Genomic DNA, 16472 nt, shown 5'->3' with positions numbered 1-16472 from the left:
GTGAGATAAATGTCTTTACATTGTTATGGCGAATGGTCAGTTAACATACATCTAAGCGACTCTCTCCAGGTTCCGGGTACCTATTAACACCAATATACCTCCTGTGCTCACTCTTATTGTATCCTGGTTAAGTGAGTACTATATCTTCATAGTTACATGTCACAAATAACATCACTTTGATGAAATTACTGCCGTGACCTGACTTTTTGACTTACCTTATAACTTAATTGGGCCTAGGGAATTGCGGAGCAATGTACATTTTACGGATTTGCAGGGCCTATACGAGTTTCTGAAATACATGTACTGTACATACATTAAACAACTTTTGGCGGATTTACATTAAAATATTTTAATAATACATAATTTAATTACTCCTATTTATACATTATATTTTGGATTTGGGTAATAGATACAATTCAATATGTCTTTAGTTTTTGTTACATTTTTTATTATAATCAGTCGTAATGCACTTAAAATGATTATCAAATGAATATCTTCTAATATCTCTACAGGTGCATATTAGAAGTCCTAACATAAAAGACTATCTCAAGATTTGCAAAATACGAGCATTCAGGTTCTGAATGTTCAAAACGAGCATTCCACGTTCACCCCTTCACATGCTTGTAGGATGTTAACCGGAAGCCCGGAGGAACCTGCCGAAAAGTGTACCGCCAGTTAAGTAACACACATAAATTCTTCGGCACACCATCCGACAGAGAGTCGTTTGAGGTCATGTACCGTGAGACATTTTTCCACGAGTATTTATAATATAAAAACATCTGTTACAATGTTCATAAAGACGCAAGTGGACTCTAAATATTTGAAACGAATCTTCCACTCATTCTTATTACATGCTTATAAAATGTTCGGATACTGGGTGATACTCGTGGAAAAGTGTGCCGTCGTTAATGTAACGCATAAATTCTTCGAGCCGACATCTGGTACGGCGTTGTTTAAGGTCTAATCGTAACGTGATTTAGGGGATCTTCGGGTTTAATATAAAAAAATTCTTTATAATGTCCATGAGACGCAAATGGACTCTAAATATTTAAAACTAATCTTCCAGACTCATTTTCATTACATGCTCATAAAATATTCGAATACTCGAAGGTCCTCGTAGAAAAGTGTGCCATCGTTAATGTAACGCATAAATTCTTGGAGCCGGCATCTTGTACGGCGTCGTGTTTAAGGTCGAATCGTAACGTGATTTAGGGGATCTTCGGGTCCTCGAGACTCGCAGGGCGTGCACGATCTCTCTTGATGCATCCGCGATGCCGTTGCATCGTCACGTCAGTTCCATAACGGTAGTCGGTTGGCGGCGTAGCACGGAGTAGGCCCAGTCGCAAGAGGGAGAAGGAGACACGCACGGGAGAAGGAGACCCGTTTCTGGATTGCTCGACGCTCCTCACAGTTCGCTACCTTCATTGGTAGTGCCCGATCGGCCGTCGTACTTTCCGTACGTATCTTTTATCCTTCCTTGACTCGTAAACGAGGTCCCGCGTCGTTCGTACTCACCGACGCGGCCCGAATGCCGGGCACGACGCTCCTCTAGAGGATTTCCCGTGTTTGGAAACCTCGTGGACCGAACCCCGTGCCTCTTTGTCAGTGCACTTTGGGCACCCTGGTGCGATCATTCGCCACAGGTGAGTCATCGCTGAAAATAATTGTGTCCGGAAAGTTTCGATCGAAATATCGTTTAACGGACCACGACGAAAAAGACGTCCCTAGCCGGCGAGACTCCACTCCGATTTTTAACACTTTATCGGATTTGATAATAAGGGTCTGAAGATTTTTGAGGCAATTTTTTTTTGCCGTTCACTTAAATAGATGTCTCGTGTCTCGGACTCGCGTCATGCTTGGATCTAACGGGCGGGACCGGATCCTTTTCCTTTTCTGGGTGTTTCTTTTTCTTTTTTTTTTTTTTAATACGGATTGGAACGCGCGCATTGGGGGTGGGTTTATCTGCCGGATAACGTACGCTATTGTTTAATTGTTTCTGCTGGGTCTTGCTTGAGAAAGTTCCCCAGGGATATGAAATGATAAACTGAAATTAATTCTTCGGAAATAAGGCGCCAGATCTACGCACGCGTACGCACGCAGGCACGCACGAAATATTCTTGCCATGGAGCATGACGAATTCTTGACGAAAATCTTTTTTTTTTTTCATACGGATTGGAACGCGCGCATTGGGGGTGGGTTTATCTGCCGGATAACGTACGCTATTGTTTAATTGTTTCTGCTGGGTCTTGCTTGAGAAAATTCGCCAGGGAAATGAACTGATAAACTGAAATTAATTCTTCGGAAATAAGGCGCCAGATTTAATGCACGCGTACGCACGCAGGCACGCACGAAATATTCTTGCCACGGAGTATGACGAATTAATACAAAAATAGAAGCAAGTTGAATCGGATTTTTTTTTTTAACTTTTTCAATTGTACATTTTTTAACACTCGGACTGCATGAGTTTTATATGAATAGAGAAATGTAATTATTAACATACTTGTTCGATAGTTTCATTGATTGTAAATAAAATAAGTTAGCGTTTTGTTTAGAATGAGAATATCTGGAATTAAATTTGAATTAACTAAACCATCTTATAATAGAGGAATCTGGAAACATGGTTTCGATATAACACGCTCAGGCTGAAATTATTAACATTTCATGTGCGACTACATATCCGAATGGTTACTTGGGCTCAATAATTAATGTTGACTACAATTAATTTGCTATAGTTAATTATTTTAAATATATATTCAATAACTGCGAAAAAATGCATACTTTCGTTGTATAGAAGAATTACTTTCATTTGAAATAAATACATTTAACATTATTCAGTCGAGTAGGCAATGTAAGGTTCGCATTACTCAAATGTATTATTCATAAGTGTTTATTTTTGTGATTCATAAAAATGATACGTTTGAAATCGAAATCGGCCTTTAAAATGTATTATATAAAGAATACTTTAAAAAAAGTAGATTTGCCATTAAACGCGATGGCTTCAATGGTAACCGCAATAAATACCGGAAGTGTTTGACAATTTTGCGCTTTATGTGATATTCTACTTCCTAAATTTCTCTATTATTGCATATTGTCCTGTTATCGTTCAAACTGATTTCTGACTCGCTAATATGCTACAGAATAGTTTAGAACTATCATTCATGATAGAAGTAAGACCATTTAATTACTTTAAGAGGGACAAACGAAATTACTGCTAACATGGAATCGTTCGACTTAAAAATGATTTTTCTTTGTTGCCGTGAACATTCCTTCAAATCAAGTGGAAATGATATATGCCCATTTTCAATGTGATAATCTGCGTGTAATAACGTAATAACTCAATTACCAACGAGCGAAAATATTCTCCTTCTAGGAAAGCGGTATATACGTAATTATCGACAACTATGTATTTTGATTCCTTGAAATTGTGTTATGATAATTGTTCGCTTATAATAGCGCAAGTTGAGGATAATCCGGGATTAGAGGAAAAGAAGAGGTCGTAAATTTCCAATGACGTAAGAGAACCAGGTATAATTGTGACGAATTAAGTTTTGGTGTAACGATTTCTTTTGAAAGAGGAAAATAACTTGGTTTTCAATTATACTATACCTTCGCGTGGTCATAATGATTTTATTTGCTATCTTTATAGTACATCGGTCAGTAATTGCTTATGAATGAAGTACTTAATAACCGTTAAGAAAATATAAATCTTGAATTATCAGTAGCTTATAAACAAGTGATTTAGTTATTGTAATATATAATTTTTTGGAAAGCAAGTAGATGTCTTCGTTAGCGGCAAGATCTTTTAGGGAATTTAAGCTAACTCGATATTATTTGTACACACTTCTGATGAATAACGTTAACAAAAATACTTGACGAATTATTGCTCTCCTAGTGCTCAATTATGCTCTGTTAAACGCTTTATGCATTTCATAAGAAAATCATTTGTGGCACTTATTTTTGTAGTAATTCTTACTTAATGCGACGGAACAAAATAGATACGACAAAAAGATTACTACACTTTTCTAGTATAAAATATGCATTTTCTCGTGAATTTCAGATCGATTGGCGTTTCTGCGTTAAAATTCCCATTTCTCTGATTTTTATTTCAACCTTCTCATAATCCTATGTTACGAAATTGTAATTTCACCGAAGCAGTTAGGAATACGACGAAACAGGAATTATTCTTTTCTCAAGAAGTTCATTAATCGCCGCGGAAACGCCGCTTTTTATAATGTCGGGAAGTAGGAATCTCTTCACAGTTTCCTCGGCCGTTTGAGAGATGCACCATTGTCGGTCTAGAAAGTTAGATGCGAATGGGGCAAAAAGTCTCGGCACTAATGCCACGAAGCGCCTTTCCTGTTTCCCGAGGCACCTGTGCACTTTGGCGTTCATGCTCAGCGGCTCGATGCGAAATTTTAGGAACGGAAACGTCGGATTCGTGCCGGCGCCGTATCGCTTGCGAGAAAGATATCCCGCGCCTTTCGTGCGCGCGCTACCTCGTGGCCACCTAGGAAATTTGCCTATGTATATATATACATTTGTACATACACTGCCATTCATCGATGGTTACCTCGCGGACCTACTGCCTTCTTCGGCCGCGCGGCGTACTAGCGACGGGAGCAACGCGAATTTGAATCGCCCAAGGGGCAGAATGGATTTCCTAAAGAAAATAAATGTTTCTAAAGAAAAACAATTAATGAAAATACCGTTATGAATGAAAAAAGACGCTAAGTGGGCCAGGGACACTTCATAATAATATGTAAATAATTTTCATCAATTGTTTTTGTTTATAAACATTTTTTTTCTTTAGGAAATCCATTCTGCCCCTTGGGCGATTCAAATTCGCGTTGCTCCCGCCGCTAGTACGCCGCGCGGCCGGAGAGGGCAGTAGGTCCGCGAGGAAACCATGGATGAATACGAGTGTACATATCTGCATACATTATACCTGTGAGCGCGTTTTCTCTCTCCCTCGCGCGGTCGTAACCAACTAGGTGATTCACTTACTCTCATGAGTTTCTAGGAGAATAATCTTTACTGTGCGAGACACATCTCGTCATCTCTCGTCAAACTCGCCGGCGGGATTTCCTTTCGTTAACGATGATCCCTTTTCCTGGAAAGAAAATAACTTCAGAAACCTCGTCAAATTTATATTTCCTTTCCAAGAAAGTTCCCACTACACCATATCTACCGTAAATTTGTGCTTTCAATTCAAATCGTTTATTATATAGAAAATTGAAACAGAGTTCGGATAATCGGAAATAACACAGGAGCTCCAAAGTAAACGATCGCTTCGTGAAACAATTGCTAGACTTTTTATAAATGGATTATAGATATTTTATTGTGGAGGTTAGAGAACAGTTCTTGATTTTTTGGATACACTGGTGTATTACACTCTGACTTTTATAGTCAAAGGTATTTCAAAGATCTAAGTACAATTTAAAAATTGTAATGAAATCAGGGTTAAGTAAAATGTATTTGTAAAGAGGGGAACGTGCTCCTTTTTGAATAATTTTTCAAGATATGCTTTAAATGTATAAGGTTACATTTCAAAGTAACAATGCATTATGACATGACGATAAGTAAGAAGACTGTATGAATGCATTTATATTAAGCAGAAAAAATGTACAGCATTGCACATAGATATTATTTTTGTTTCAGAATCAAAGATCAAGATGAAGTGGTTGTTACCTTGTTTACTTGTACTTTGCGAAATAGCTGCACAAGCTTCTTCCACACAGCCGTACGTATTTGTAGATTAATTAAATAATTTTCTTTAAAAGTACGAGGAAAATTAAGGAATAATGTGCTTACAACAAAAGTGTTACAAAGGGATTTACAGTTAGAAATGGAAAGAGAAATATAATCTGTATTTTAGCCAATTTTTTGTAGTTTGTAATTAATTTTAAGATGTCAGCACTGTAATGACATTAATATTTTTTTGTTTTTAAAGATTTTACACAGTGATTGCTCCAAAAGTAGTCCGTCCTAATTCAGAGTATCATGTAGCAGTGAGTATTATTGGGACACCAGTTTCAACGACAGTATCGGTGATATTGCAAGGAAGCCAAGATGGAGAAGTATTTTTTAATGCATCACAAATTGTCGTCGTAGATCCCTATTCCACACGAATAATAAAGTTAGAGGTGAATATCTTGAAATTGCATATTTAGCAAAGCCTGTAACTGATCCTGCATATATTAAAAACATACCGATTTAACCAGTTATCTATGTCTGAAGTAAAATGCCATAGTTTATTCTATTGGGAATGGAATAATGAGACAATTGAAAAGTAAGAATCGGAATGTGACAATTCCTAACATGTACGGATTCAGGTTTTTTAAAAAGAGAAAGATAAGAAATTGATATTTGGATAGAAATTAAAACTATAGAACAGTTACAAGAACAATTTGCTAATCACTTTTAGAGATATTAAGAGGTTCTTGAATTATTTATAATTTTATTGTTAATTGTAGGTTGGAGACACCAGCCCTGGAGAGTACCTTCTAACAACAAAAGGTCTCTCAGGATTCAAGTTTGGAAATACTTCAGATGTACAGTTTGTTCATAAGAGTTATTCAGTTTTCATTCAAACTGATCGTGCAATTTACAAACCTGGGAGCAAAGTGATGTTTCGATGTCTTGTATTGGACTCGAGACTGAAACCAGCAGTCACAAGACAGTTGGATGTGTACATTACAGTAATTAGAAAATGCGTTATTTATGCTTATATGGGATGAATAGCTAGTATTTAATTTTATTTTTTAAATACAGTAGGTACATACAAACAGTGATAATTGATAACTTTAGATGTATGTTTGTAGGATGGAGGTGGAAATCGAATTAAACAATGGAACCGACCAGCACTAAGTAGAGGTGTATTTAGTAGTGAACTAGAATTGTCCAAATCTCCAGTTTTGGGTGACTGGAAGATAGTTGCTAACGTGGCCGATCAACTGTTTGAAAAAGAATTTCAAGTTGCTGAATATGTGCTTCCAAAGTTTGAAGTTACGATAGATGCACCAAAACATGCAACTTTTAAGGATGGCAAGATACCTATAACAGTCTACGCAAAGTATTAATTAAAATTTAATTACAAATACTGTAATAGTACTTTATGCACAGCTCCTAATTAAAGGGTATTCATATTATTTTTATCAATAGGTACACATATGGAGAACCTGTTAAAGGTGAAGCTACTATAACAGCTTACCCTGATATATTTTCTGGCGTGATTCAACCAATTTTTCAGTCACCAGTGCGAAAAGTATTACCCATTGATGGAAAAGTAACAGTTGACTTTGATATTGTTACGGAGCTTAGGTATGTTATTATTTCTGAAGTTTATTTTTTCTTATTACTAACAAATAATTGCTCATTATAACTATCACTATCAGTATTAATGCTTTTATAGATTGACAGATGAGTATGAACGACCCGTTCAACTGGATGTTGCAGTCGAGGAAGCGTTAACAGGTCGTAGGCAAAATACGTCCATGCAAATTACCTTGCATAAACATAAGTACACCATGGAGCTTATCAAAACATCAACATATTACAAGCCTGGTCTTACGTACACCGCTTTTGTGAGTAAGAATTTATTTGAATAAGTTAAGCGTGTGAGTGTACTGAGTAAATTCATTTCATTGCTATTTAGATTTCCAATTTAAGTAGTTTAAAGCTTTTTCGCCCATTTTCAGAACTATCGTTCTTAACTGTTATTGTAAGTGATATAAAAGGTTTTAAGATATGAAAAATTATAAAGTAAGGGCAAAGGTTTGCTTCAAAATAATACAAAGTAGAAACGTTACTAAGATGAGAATATTTCACAGATAAAACTAACTTACCACGATGGATCTCCTGTTCGAGATACGGTAAATCCTGTATTAATTGCCTATGGATTTACTTATAATCAATCTGCTTTTCTCAACGCTACTCGTATGTTGGATGAAAATGGAATCGTTCAACTGGATTTTAATCCCCCAATTGTTGAGGATAATTTTCCACAACCACTTCAAATTGAGGTATTTTACATGAAATGACATTGTTACTCGAGTTAAGCTAGATCCATTATGTTATAAATTATTTTTGTATTTTTCTGACCTAGGCACAGTACTTAAATCTTCATGAATGGTTTCCGTCCACGAACCAAGCATTGTCACCCAGTAACACGTATATACAAGCTATACTCAAGACGAAGAAACCCATGGTATGTGTAAAAAAGCAAATAAAATTCAATATCACGGTTTGATTTCATAGCAACAAAAATATGTTTTTGAATTACCAGGTCAGTCACGAGGTTGAGGTTGAAGTAAATTCTACTGCGCCGCTGAAATATTTGAGTTATGAAATTTTTGGGCGTGGAAATATTCTATACGCCGCTTCTATACAAGTTCCTAATAGAAATGTGGCAAGTTTCAAGTAAGTTTATTGTTACTAATAAAGTACAATCTTTTAATATATTACAGATTGTTGAAAAACGTATTGCTCTTAAATATTGCCTTTCAGGTTTTTAGCAACTTATGTAATGGCTCCGAGAGCACATGTCGTAGTCTATTATGTAAAAGATGATGGTGAGGTAGTAGCAGATGCTCTGGATGTTGATCTAGAGGGTACGCTTCAAAATTTCGTAAGTGACTTCAAACATGTTAAAAAAATATTATTTCCAGTGTATATTTCATCGAAACTCTACTGAGTTTCATGATTTTATTAAATGTATCAGTGAAACTGATTTTAATGCTAATGTTTAATAAATAAAATATGTATTGCTTATTTTAGGTTGACATTAAAGTGTCACCTGGTGAGACAACTCCTGGGGAAGGTGTCGATCTTACAATTACTTCAAAACCGAATTCCTATGTTGGCATATTAGCAGTTGATCAAAGCTCACTATTGTTGAAATCTGGCAATGACATTTCCCGCGTTAGTATATTTTCTCGTTTTATTACGATTTAAGATTTAGAACAAAATCTCAGAAATTCATTGTTTACGTACAGGAACAAGTCGACAAGGAACTTAGGTCATATGATATGGCGGAAGAGTCACCATATGACATGTTCGGTGAATCCTTTTGGCGGCCAGGATCTGCTACTGCTGAAGATGTTTTTGAAGTATGTATCGATGGATATTTCAACAGGAAATATGTATATATATTTGTACGATATAATCTTTATTGACATTTAACCTAAATTGAATCGCATTTCCTGCCTTCCAGAAATCGGGCGTAACTATACGCACAAATGGTTATGTTCATAAAAGCATCCCAATCAGTGAGTATCTTTAGTGTAATACTCATATGGTCTCAAATAAGCGAGTAAAAAATATTTCGACGCATCTTGAAAAAGCTACTAATAAGCATATATGATTTTTTATTACTTTACGAAACCAAGATATTTTTCTAAACTAATTTTATATTGAGTAATTAGATATTTATGTAAAATCTACGGCTACGTGTAATACAGCATGATAATAACTGAATAGGCTGAGCATCGCGTTTTACAGATGCATTTCGTGCTCAGTTAGAAACCGCATTTATTGTTTAACATTGCTTGTATGTGCGTAGTATACTACAGATCTAATATCGACTCAGTGGCGTATGCGTCTGCTGCCGCAAGTTCAGTCTCAACTGCATTCCCATCTGAGAGGCACGAAAACGTCAAAGTACGCAAGAATTTCCCCGAAACCTGGCTTTGGCAAACGCTCGATGCCGGGTAATGCTAATGAAATTAAAGATTGTTTTCTTTCATTTTTATCTTATATTTCACAATGCGTTGTGTCTCCCTCATTTTAAGATTTCACTATCGCGTATTTTTCCTTTCTTGCGTACAGTACCTTCTTTTATACAAAATTAAGATACCGATGAAAATATGATTTAAAATACTAGTATACCAATCTGGTACAATTCCACGCATTATTGTTTAAATCTGTTATTTTTAACAGGAATATCTACCGAAATTTTCGTTAACATTTTACATCAATATAAATTAAATGTCATCTCGCAAAATCGTTTTGTTTTATACAAGTCGATTATGAGATTTTCAATATACCCTTCCATTTTTTAGCCATTTCTGATTTGAGTTATTATAATCTCGTAGAAAGTACAAAATATAAGTAAATTACTGTTGCGAAGGATTACTTCAATATTGTTCATAAAACTGATATTCTTATTTCTGTAATCATGTGCGTGAGAAGGAAGGAAAGATAATATAGTATGTACAAAGCATGAAAATCTGATGGTGGAGGTTTCGTTCAAGGGAGGTATAACTTCAGTTTCGGTTATAAGAAAAGTCATTGTTAGTTTTTTTAGAACTGCTGTTAACATTGTTTTCAAGGAAAGATCCCCTTAACGATTCGAAGATCAAAAACATTTGAATTCAAAATTAGTGACATTCCAAATATTTTTCTACCCTGTACGTGATGCATTATTTTTACGTATCAATTTTAATCAGTTAAAACAATTTGTCCGTATATAATTCAATATTAGTTTTTGAAATTTTCTATATGTTTAAAATGCCTTTTTTTTTTTTAAAAAACAAGCTTACAGTTGTTTTGATATTTTGAAAAAAATTGAAATTGTGACATATGTCAATTATATGTATACCTGAAACAGAGGTGTACCTCTATATGGTAATGGTTTATTAACATTTCCTTCGTAAATTTATACTTTATCTAACATGTGAAGAGTAAAGAGGAATTAATAGGAAGATGTGGACAGGTGGAGGAATTTGATTTTGGGATTATATTAGATCCTGTATGTGGACAGTTTGATGTATTTGCTTCATTGTGTTTTTATACAAGGAATGCATGTTAATAATTGTACAGTAGACTCCCGTATTACGCGATTAATACATTACGCATTGTACGAAGAATTGCGTTATATGAATAAAGTAGTAGAATAATTAAAAAAAAAAAAAATACAGCAGTACAATAACTTTGGCGCACTATAGGAATTCGATATACAGGAGTCTACTGCAATTCATTCGCCTTTGAATTTAAAACACTAACGCTTTGGTATAAAATTTCGTAAAGGACATATTGTATAAAACGTTTATGGAAAGTAATATTTAGAAAATTTAATTAATGGTAATATTTGCCAATAGACCTGTCTTTCAGTATTTAGCATTATATACAATGAATTTATGAAGTTCTGAAAGTTGCCTCGATGGATGAATATTCCAAAAATTTCGTTAGAAATATGTGGCTTCGATCATTGATTCATCTTAAGCACGGTGTCAGAAAAATCTAACACAGCTACAAGTATAATTTCCAGATTATTGAGAAAGAAATCGAGCATCCTCTTGTCATTGTTTAATGTTACACTTTCAGTGCGTCTATTTCTACTATTGACCCAAAGAGAAAATAAGAGCGATGGTCTTCGGCTTATTAATTCCATCAACACCAGATGTTTGATTAACATTGTAACAGAATTTTTATAATTCGTGTTATAATTGAAATCTCTGTTCAATTTTCATGACTCGTTCCCATCATATATCGATACATCTGTTTCGCTGTCAGTATTTTATACAGGAATATTTAATGTCAATTTTGCAAAACGTTCTGTATATTCAAAATGTATAGTAAACCTCGAGAATGTTTACGGGCAATTTTGTTTAACGAGCCTTTGGGCCAGAAATTTGAGGGAAATTTTCGAACGATTTGAACACATCTCAAACTTTATGCTCTTGTGTACATAATACATCGAATAGAGTTGGATTACAGGGCAGCCAGGATATCTGGATGGTAGAATAGATGGCTCGCTTCATGGGGCGTCCACATTTCGTCCAGACCTTGGTCCACCCGTAACGCACAGACTAGCAACCAGGCCACCACTGGCAGGTCCTTACGCCTTCTCTCGCATCCCAATTCCTGTATGGAATAAGCCCCGTGTTTTCCTTATGCATGACATCTCAAACACCTGGCTTTTCACAAACTTCTCTTCAGGGTATTTATTCCTATTTCTTTACTCCAATATATATATGCACGCTTCGGTTCGTCTACACGTATGTGCAATGTCCATCGAGTGCAGTCGTGTTGTGTAAATTATTTTGAATGTTCGACTTATTGTTAATGTTTGACTGCTTACTGTCTATTAAGTCACACGCGTTACGTTTGTTACAAGAGGCATGCATGTATTTCATTATTTGTGGGCAAAGTGCGAACTGTGAAATAGTCATTATGTGTGATATCCCTTTGGAAAACGAAAACATGTTAAGTCCATTTGTCACATGGTTGTGTTTGAATGCAAGAATTAATTGAGCTTTCTTTCATCCTAAATATAGACCGGAAGGACGAACTGTAATGAGAAGAAATGTACCTGATACAATCACGTCCTGGGTAATAAGCGGATTTTCCGTCGATTCAGTTTATGGGTTAGGCCTTATCGATGAACCAAAGAAGGTGGGTGAATTTTGTAGGTATATAGAAAGAAACGAATGGAAATGATGGACGTTTTTGTTTTCGAATAATTAATTTTTTTTTTCTATAAAATAGGATCTTGAAAGATTTTTCTGAGTTTTCTTTTTACCGTAGCGTTAATGACAAAACGTGTCTGTTAATTATCATTCAGTGTTGTGTGCGTTATAACTTGTATAATTTGTCATCACTTTAGCATATTTTACTCTCTATACCCATCTGCATATATTTGTTAAAAGAAAAAATCAACAAGTTTAATTCTTTTTGCAGTTAAAAGTGTTTAAACCTTTCTTTGTGTCCATGGATCTTCCATATTCTGTAATACGAGGAGAGGCTGTTGCGATACCAATAGTAGTATTCAACTACATGAATAAAGATTTAACAGTTGAGATATTATTGGAGAACGAAGGACAATTTGAATTTGCTGAAATTTCGAACGATGTTCACGATCCGCCAAGTAAGTTTCTGAATAAGTATATATTGTTTGCTCTAATCTTAAAGAGAAATATAGAGTAAAATCTTGTTATTTAGGGGGTAAAAAGATTAATATTTACTGTTTTAATAATAACATATGTATTTTTCAGAATTAGAACTATATCGCCGAAAGAGAGTGGATGTAAAAGCAAATACTGGGGAGAGTACTTCTTTCATGATTATACCAAGAGAATTGGATTATATTACCATAAAGGTGACAGCAAGTAGTGTTTTAGCAGGAGACAGCGTAGAACGTAAATTACTTGTTAAGGTATGTATCGAAGCATTAATGTTTGGAATATATTACGTCTCACTTTACTTTGTAATCTTGGAATACATATTTTAATTGTTATTTAGGCTGAGGGTGAAACACAGTTTAGAAATAAAGCTGTATTTTTGGATCTTCGAGATGCAAAACAGATTCAAACTACCTTGACAGCAGACATTCCTAAAAATGCTGTACCAGGGTCTGAGTATATTGAAATATCTGCCGTGGGTAATACTATTTTTCAATAAATTAATCGTATTATATTAGCATTGATACATTTACGTTAATTTTTTTATTTACACTTCTTCATTTTTAGGAGATATTTTGGGCCCGAGTATTCCAAATCTTGCCAATTTGATAAAAATGCCATTTGGATGCGGAGAGCAGAACATGTTGAATTTTGTTCCAAACATTGTGATATTGAATTACTTGAAGGTGAGCATGAATTGTTTGTGCAATATATGTCTAATAAACGGTGGTAGTATACAACAAAAATAAATTGCAGAATACAAACCAGTTAACTCAAGCTGTTCAGAGTAAAGCACTGCGATATTTGGAGATCGGTTACCAACAAGAGTTAACTTATCGACATAAAGACGGTTCATTTAGCGCATTTGGAACTTCTGATCCAACAGGCAGCACATGGTTTGTATCATGATTTGTATGGCATAAGATATTGTTTAATTACGGTAACATTGAAGATTGTCATCAACTATACTTTAGGCTTACTGCCTTCGTTGCGAAGTCCTTTAAACAAGCAGCCGAACACACCACTATTGAGGATAAAATAATTGATGAAGCATTGCAATGGCTTTCCAATAATCAAGCACCAAATGGAAGTTTTCCTGAAATTGGAAGAGTGAGCCATCGTGATATGCAAGGAGGAGCTGCTAAAGGTCTTGCCTTAACAGCATTCACTCTTGTAGCATTCCTTGAAAATGAGGTATACCGACAAGTCTTTTCAATTTGCATTATAAGAGTATTATATCAGAATTGTTAACATGTGTTAAACTTTAAGACTATATGTATATTTTTTTTTCTAGAATGCAGTCAAACAATATCAAAACACTATTAATAAGGGCATTGATTACGTTGTGCGCTATATGCAAGATTTGGATGACGTTTATGCACTGAGTTTATGTACATATGTATTGAATCTAGCAAGCCATCCTTTCGAAGATACTGCTTATAATTTGTTAGAATCCAAAGCTGTAACAAAGGATGATATGAAATGGTGGATGAAACCTGTTCCTAAAAATGATAAGAATCCATGGTATTCGTTACCGAGATCTGTAGACGTAGAGATGACATCCTACGCACTGCTGACTTATCTTAGACGAAATTTAATAACAGATTCTATTCCTATCATGAAGTGGCTTGTAAAGCAGAGGAACATGGAAGGTGGTTTTGCCTCAACTCAGGTAGTTTTGGAATTATATTAACGTTTATATTTTCGCAGATTATCATTTCTAAAACGTACACTTTTGATGCTGTAATATTTTAATTATTATTTTACTTATAATTATTTATTTCGTATTACTTTTAGGATACTGTAATAGGCATTTATGCATTGGCAAAGTTAGGTGAAAAACTTGCTACCAGAAGTAACAATATCGCCATTTCGTTTACATATGAAGGAGGAGAACAAAAACAATTGACAATAAATTCTGGAAATTCTATGATTCTACAAAAATTCGTGGTATGTTTACGTACTAACTGTAGAATTTCTAAGAAAATTGTAAATTTGTGAAAAAAACGATTTACGTTTGTCCTATTTATGTTCAGCTTCCAAAAAAAACTCGTGTCGTTAATGTAACGGCCACAGGTAATGGTTTTTCTATTGTACAAGTATCATCAAGTTATAATCTGAACGTCACAGGAGCATTTCCTTTATTCACACTGGACCCACAAGTGGATAAAAATTCTAACGCCAATCATCTTCAGCTCTCCATTTGTTCCGGGTATGTTGATGGAATTTCAAAATAGTTTGTTAGCATTATGTATTTGTTGAATATTTGTTACTTAAGTATACAATTAGAGGTTTGAAAAAGGTTGTCAATTGGATAACTGTTTAAAATATTATAAGACAATTAGATTATTCATTTTCAGAATTTCACTAATTTATATCGTGGACCATTTCTCATTTTGGCGCAATATATAACATAACATATGTTTTATATAGATTTGTTCCAACAAAAGAAGCAAATGAAAGTAATATGGCCGTAATGGAAATTAGTCTGCCATCTGGCTTTACAGTAGATGTGGATTCTTTGCCCAGTTTGGAAGTATCTCAAAATGTGAAGCGAGTCGAAACTAAGAATGGCGATACAATGGTTGTGTTATATTTCGATAAGGTCAGTATAATATATCTATATGATTTCAGACAGCATAAATGATGACCAGATAGCAGTGACGTTAGTTTTAAGTATTAACTGATGATATATTTTTAGTAAATCTTTTTTTTTTAATATCTTGTGAATCGATGTATCTTTTCTTTACAGATGGTAAGACAGGAATACTGTCCAACGGTATCAGCATTTAGAACACATAAAGTAGCTAAACAGAAGCCAGTACCAGTGACAATTTATGACTACTATGACTCATGTAAGCATTTTAGAATACGAGTTACTCCAAATGTTATTTTGTAACTAATATTTACTCTTTATATTTTGTAATAAATAGCAAGAAGAGCAAGAGTGTTTTACGAGCCAAGGGCTACTACACTATGTGACATCTGTGAAAAAGATGATTGCGACAATGTTTGCATTGGAGCATTGGGTAACCAAAAGGATGGTGGTACAGCATCTATGGCCCCAACAATACGCACGTCTCAATACTTTGAACTACTACTTTGTTCAATTATTTTTACAGTTCATAAGTACATGTAAATTGCACCATAGTAAATAATTTAAAAACTCTATTTAGATAGATTTAACTGTAAGTATTCTCAGACCATTAACCGCAGTACATAGAAAACGTGTACAGATCGGTATAATAAGTGATAACCAAAGTGCTTTGTATTTACATGAAATGCAAGACACAACACACGTAAACTAAAGTTTGTTTTTTATTTCTTCGCAGTAAACTGCTCACATGCCATCAATATAACAATATTTAAGTGGATATAAAATGACATGTACTAAATTATAGAGTTATAAAATAAAGTTGTTTTATTGTTACATATACATTATCGGTAATCAAATCAATTAATAAAAAATTAGAAAAGTAAGAAGTTAATTCTTTACTTCATTTTGTTAAACATGATGCCAGTAGCAGTGTTTTGAAGCTCAATGAACAGGTATGCATCGACTCTTTAAAATTG

General features: G+C 34.6%; 1 protein-coding gene across 3 annotated transcripts; it reads left to right on the top strand.

Moving 5' to 3' along the window:
• The first annotated feature begins 1320 nt into the window (after positions 1 to 1320).
• On the top strand, positions 1321 to 16335 carry LOC105703893 (CD109 antigen). 3 transcript variants are annotated; one of them, XM_012432653.2, is made up of 28 exons: positions 1321 to 1456; positions 5659 to 5740; positions 5951 to 6143; positions 6474 to 6698; positions 6822 to 7072; positions 7162 to 7320; positions 7412 to 7583; positions 7830 to 8021; positions 8105 to 8206; positions 8285 to 8418; positions 8506 to 8626; positions 8776 to 8919; positions 8994 to 9107; positions 9212 to 9266; positions 11716 to 11938; positions 12276 to 12393; positions 12679 to 12865; positions 12993 to 13153; positions 13240 to 13378; positions 13467 to 13585; positions 13656 to 13795; positions 13874 to 14093; positions 14194 to 14571; positions 14697 to 14849; positions 14936 to 15111; positions 15333 to 15504; positions 15652 to 15754; positions 15833 to 16335. In XM_012432653.2, exons 2-28 carry the CDS (start codon positions 5673 to 5675, stop codon positions 16036 to 16038), a joined length of 4425 nt encoding a protein of 1474 aa, XP_012288076.1. In that variant the 5' UTR covers positions 1321 to 1456; positions 5659 to 5672; the 3' UTR covers positions 16039 to 16335. The 3 variants fall into 3 exon arrangements, with proteins under 3 accessions (XP_012288076.1, XP_012288075.1, XP_023288117.1); XM_012432652.2 differs by having other exon boundaries at positions 1394 to 1643; XM_023432349.1 differs by lacking the exon at positions 11716 to 11938 and adding an exon at positions 9560 to 9707 and having other exon boundaries at positions 1402 to 1643.
• Positions 16336 to 16472: the final 137 nt, after the last annotated feature.

This window comes from Orussus abietinus, unplaced genomic scaffold, assembly GCF_000612105.2.
Source record: "Orussus abietinus isolate OABI.00-Male unplaced genomic scaffold, Oabi_2.0 scaffold36, whole genome shotgun sequence".
In the NCBI taxonomy this organism is placed as follows: Eukaryota; Metazoa; Arthropoda; class Insecta; order Hymenoptera; family Orussidae; genus Orussus; species Orussus abietinus.
Note: the sequence above shows the minus strand (reverse complement) of the source record. Positions and strands in the feature narration are given on the sequence as shown.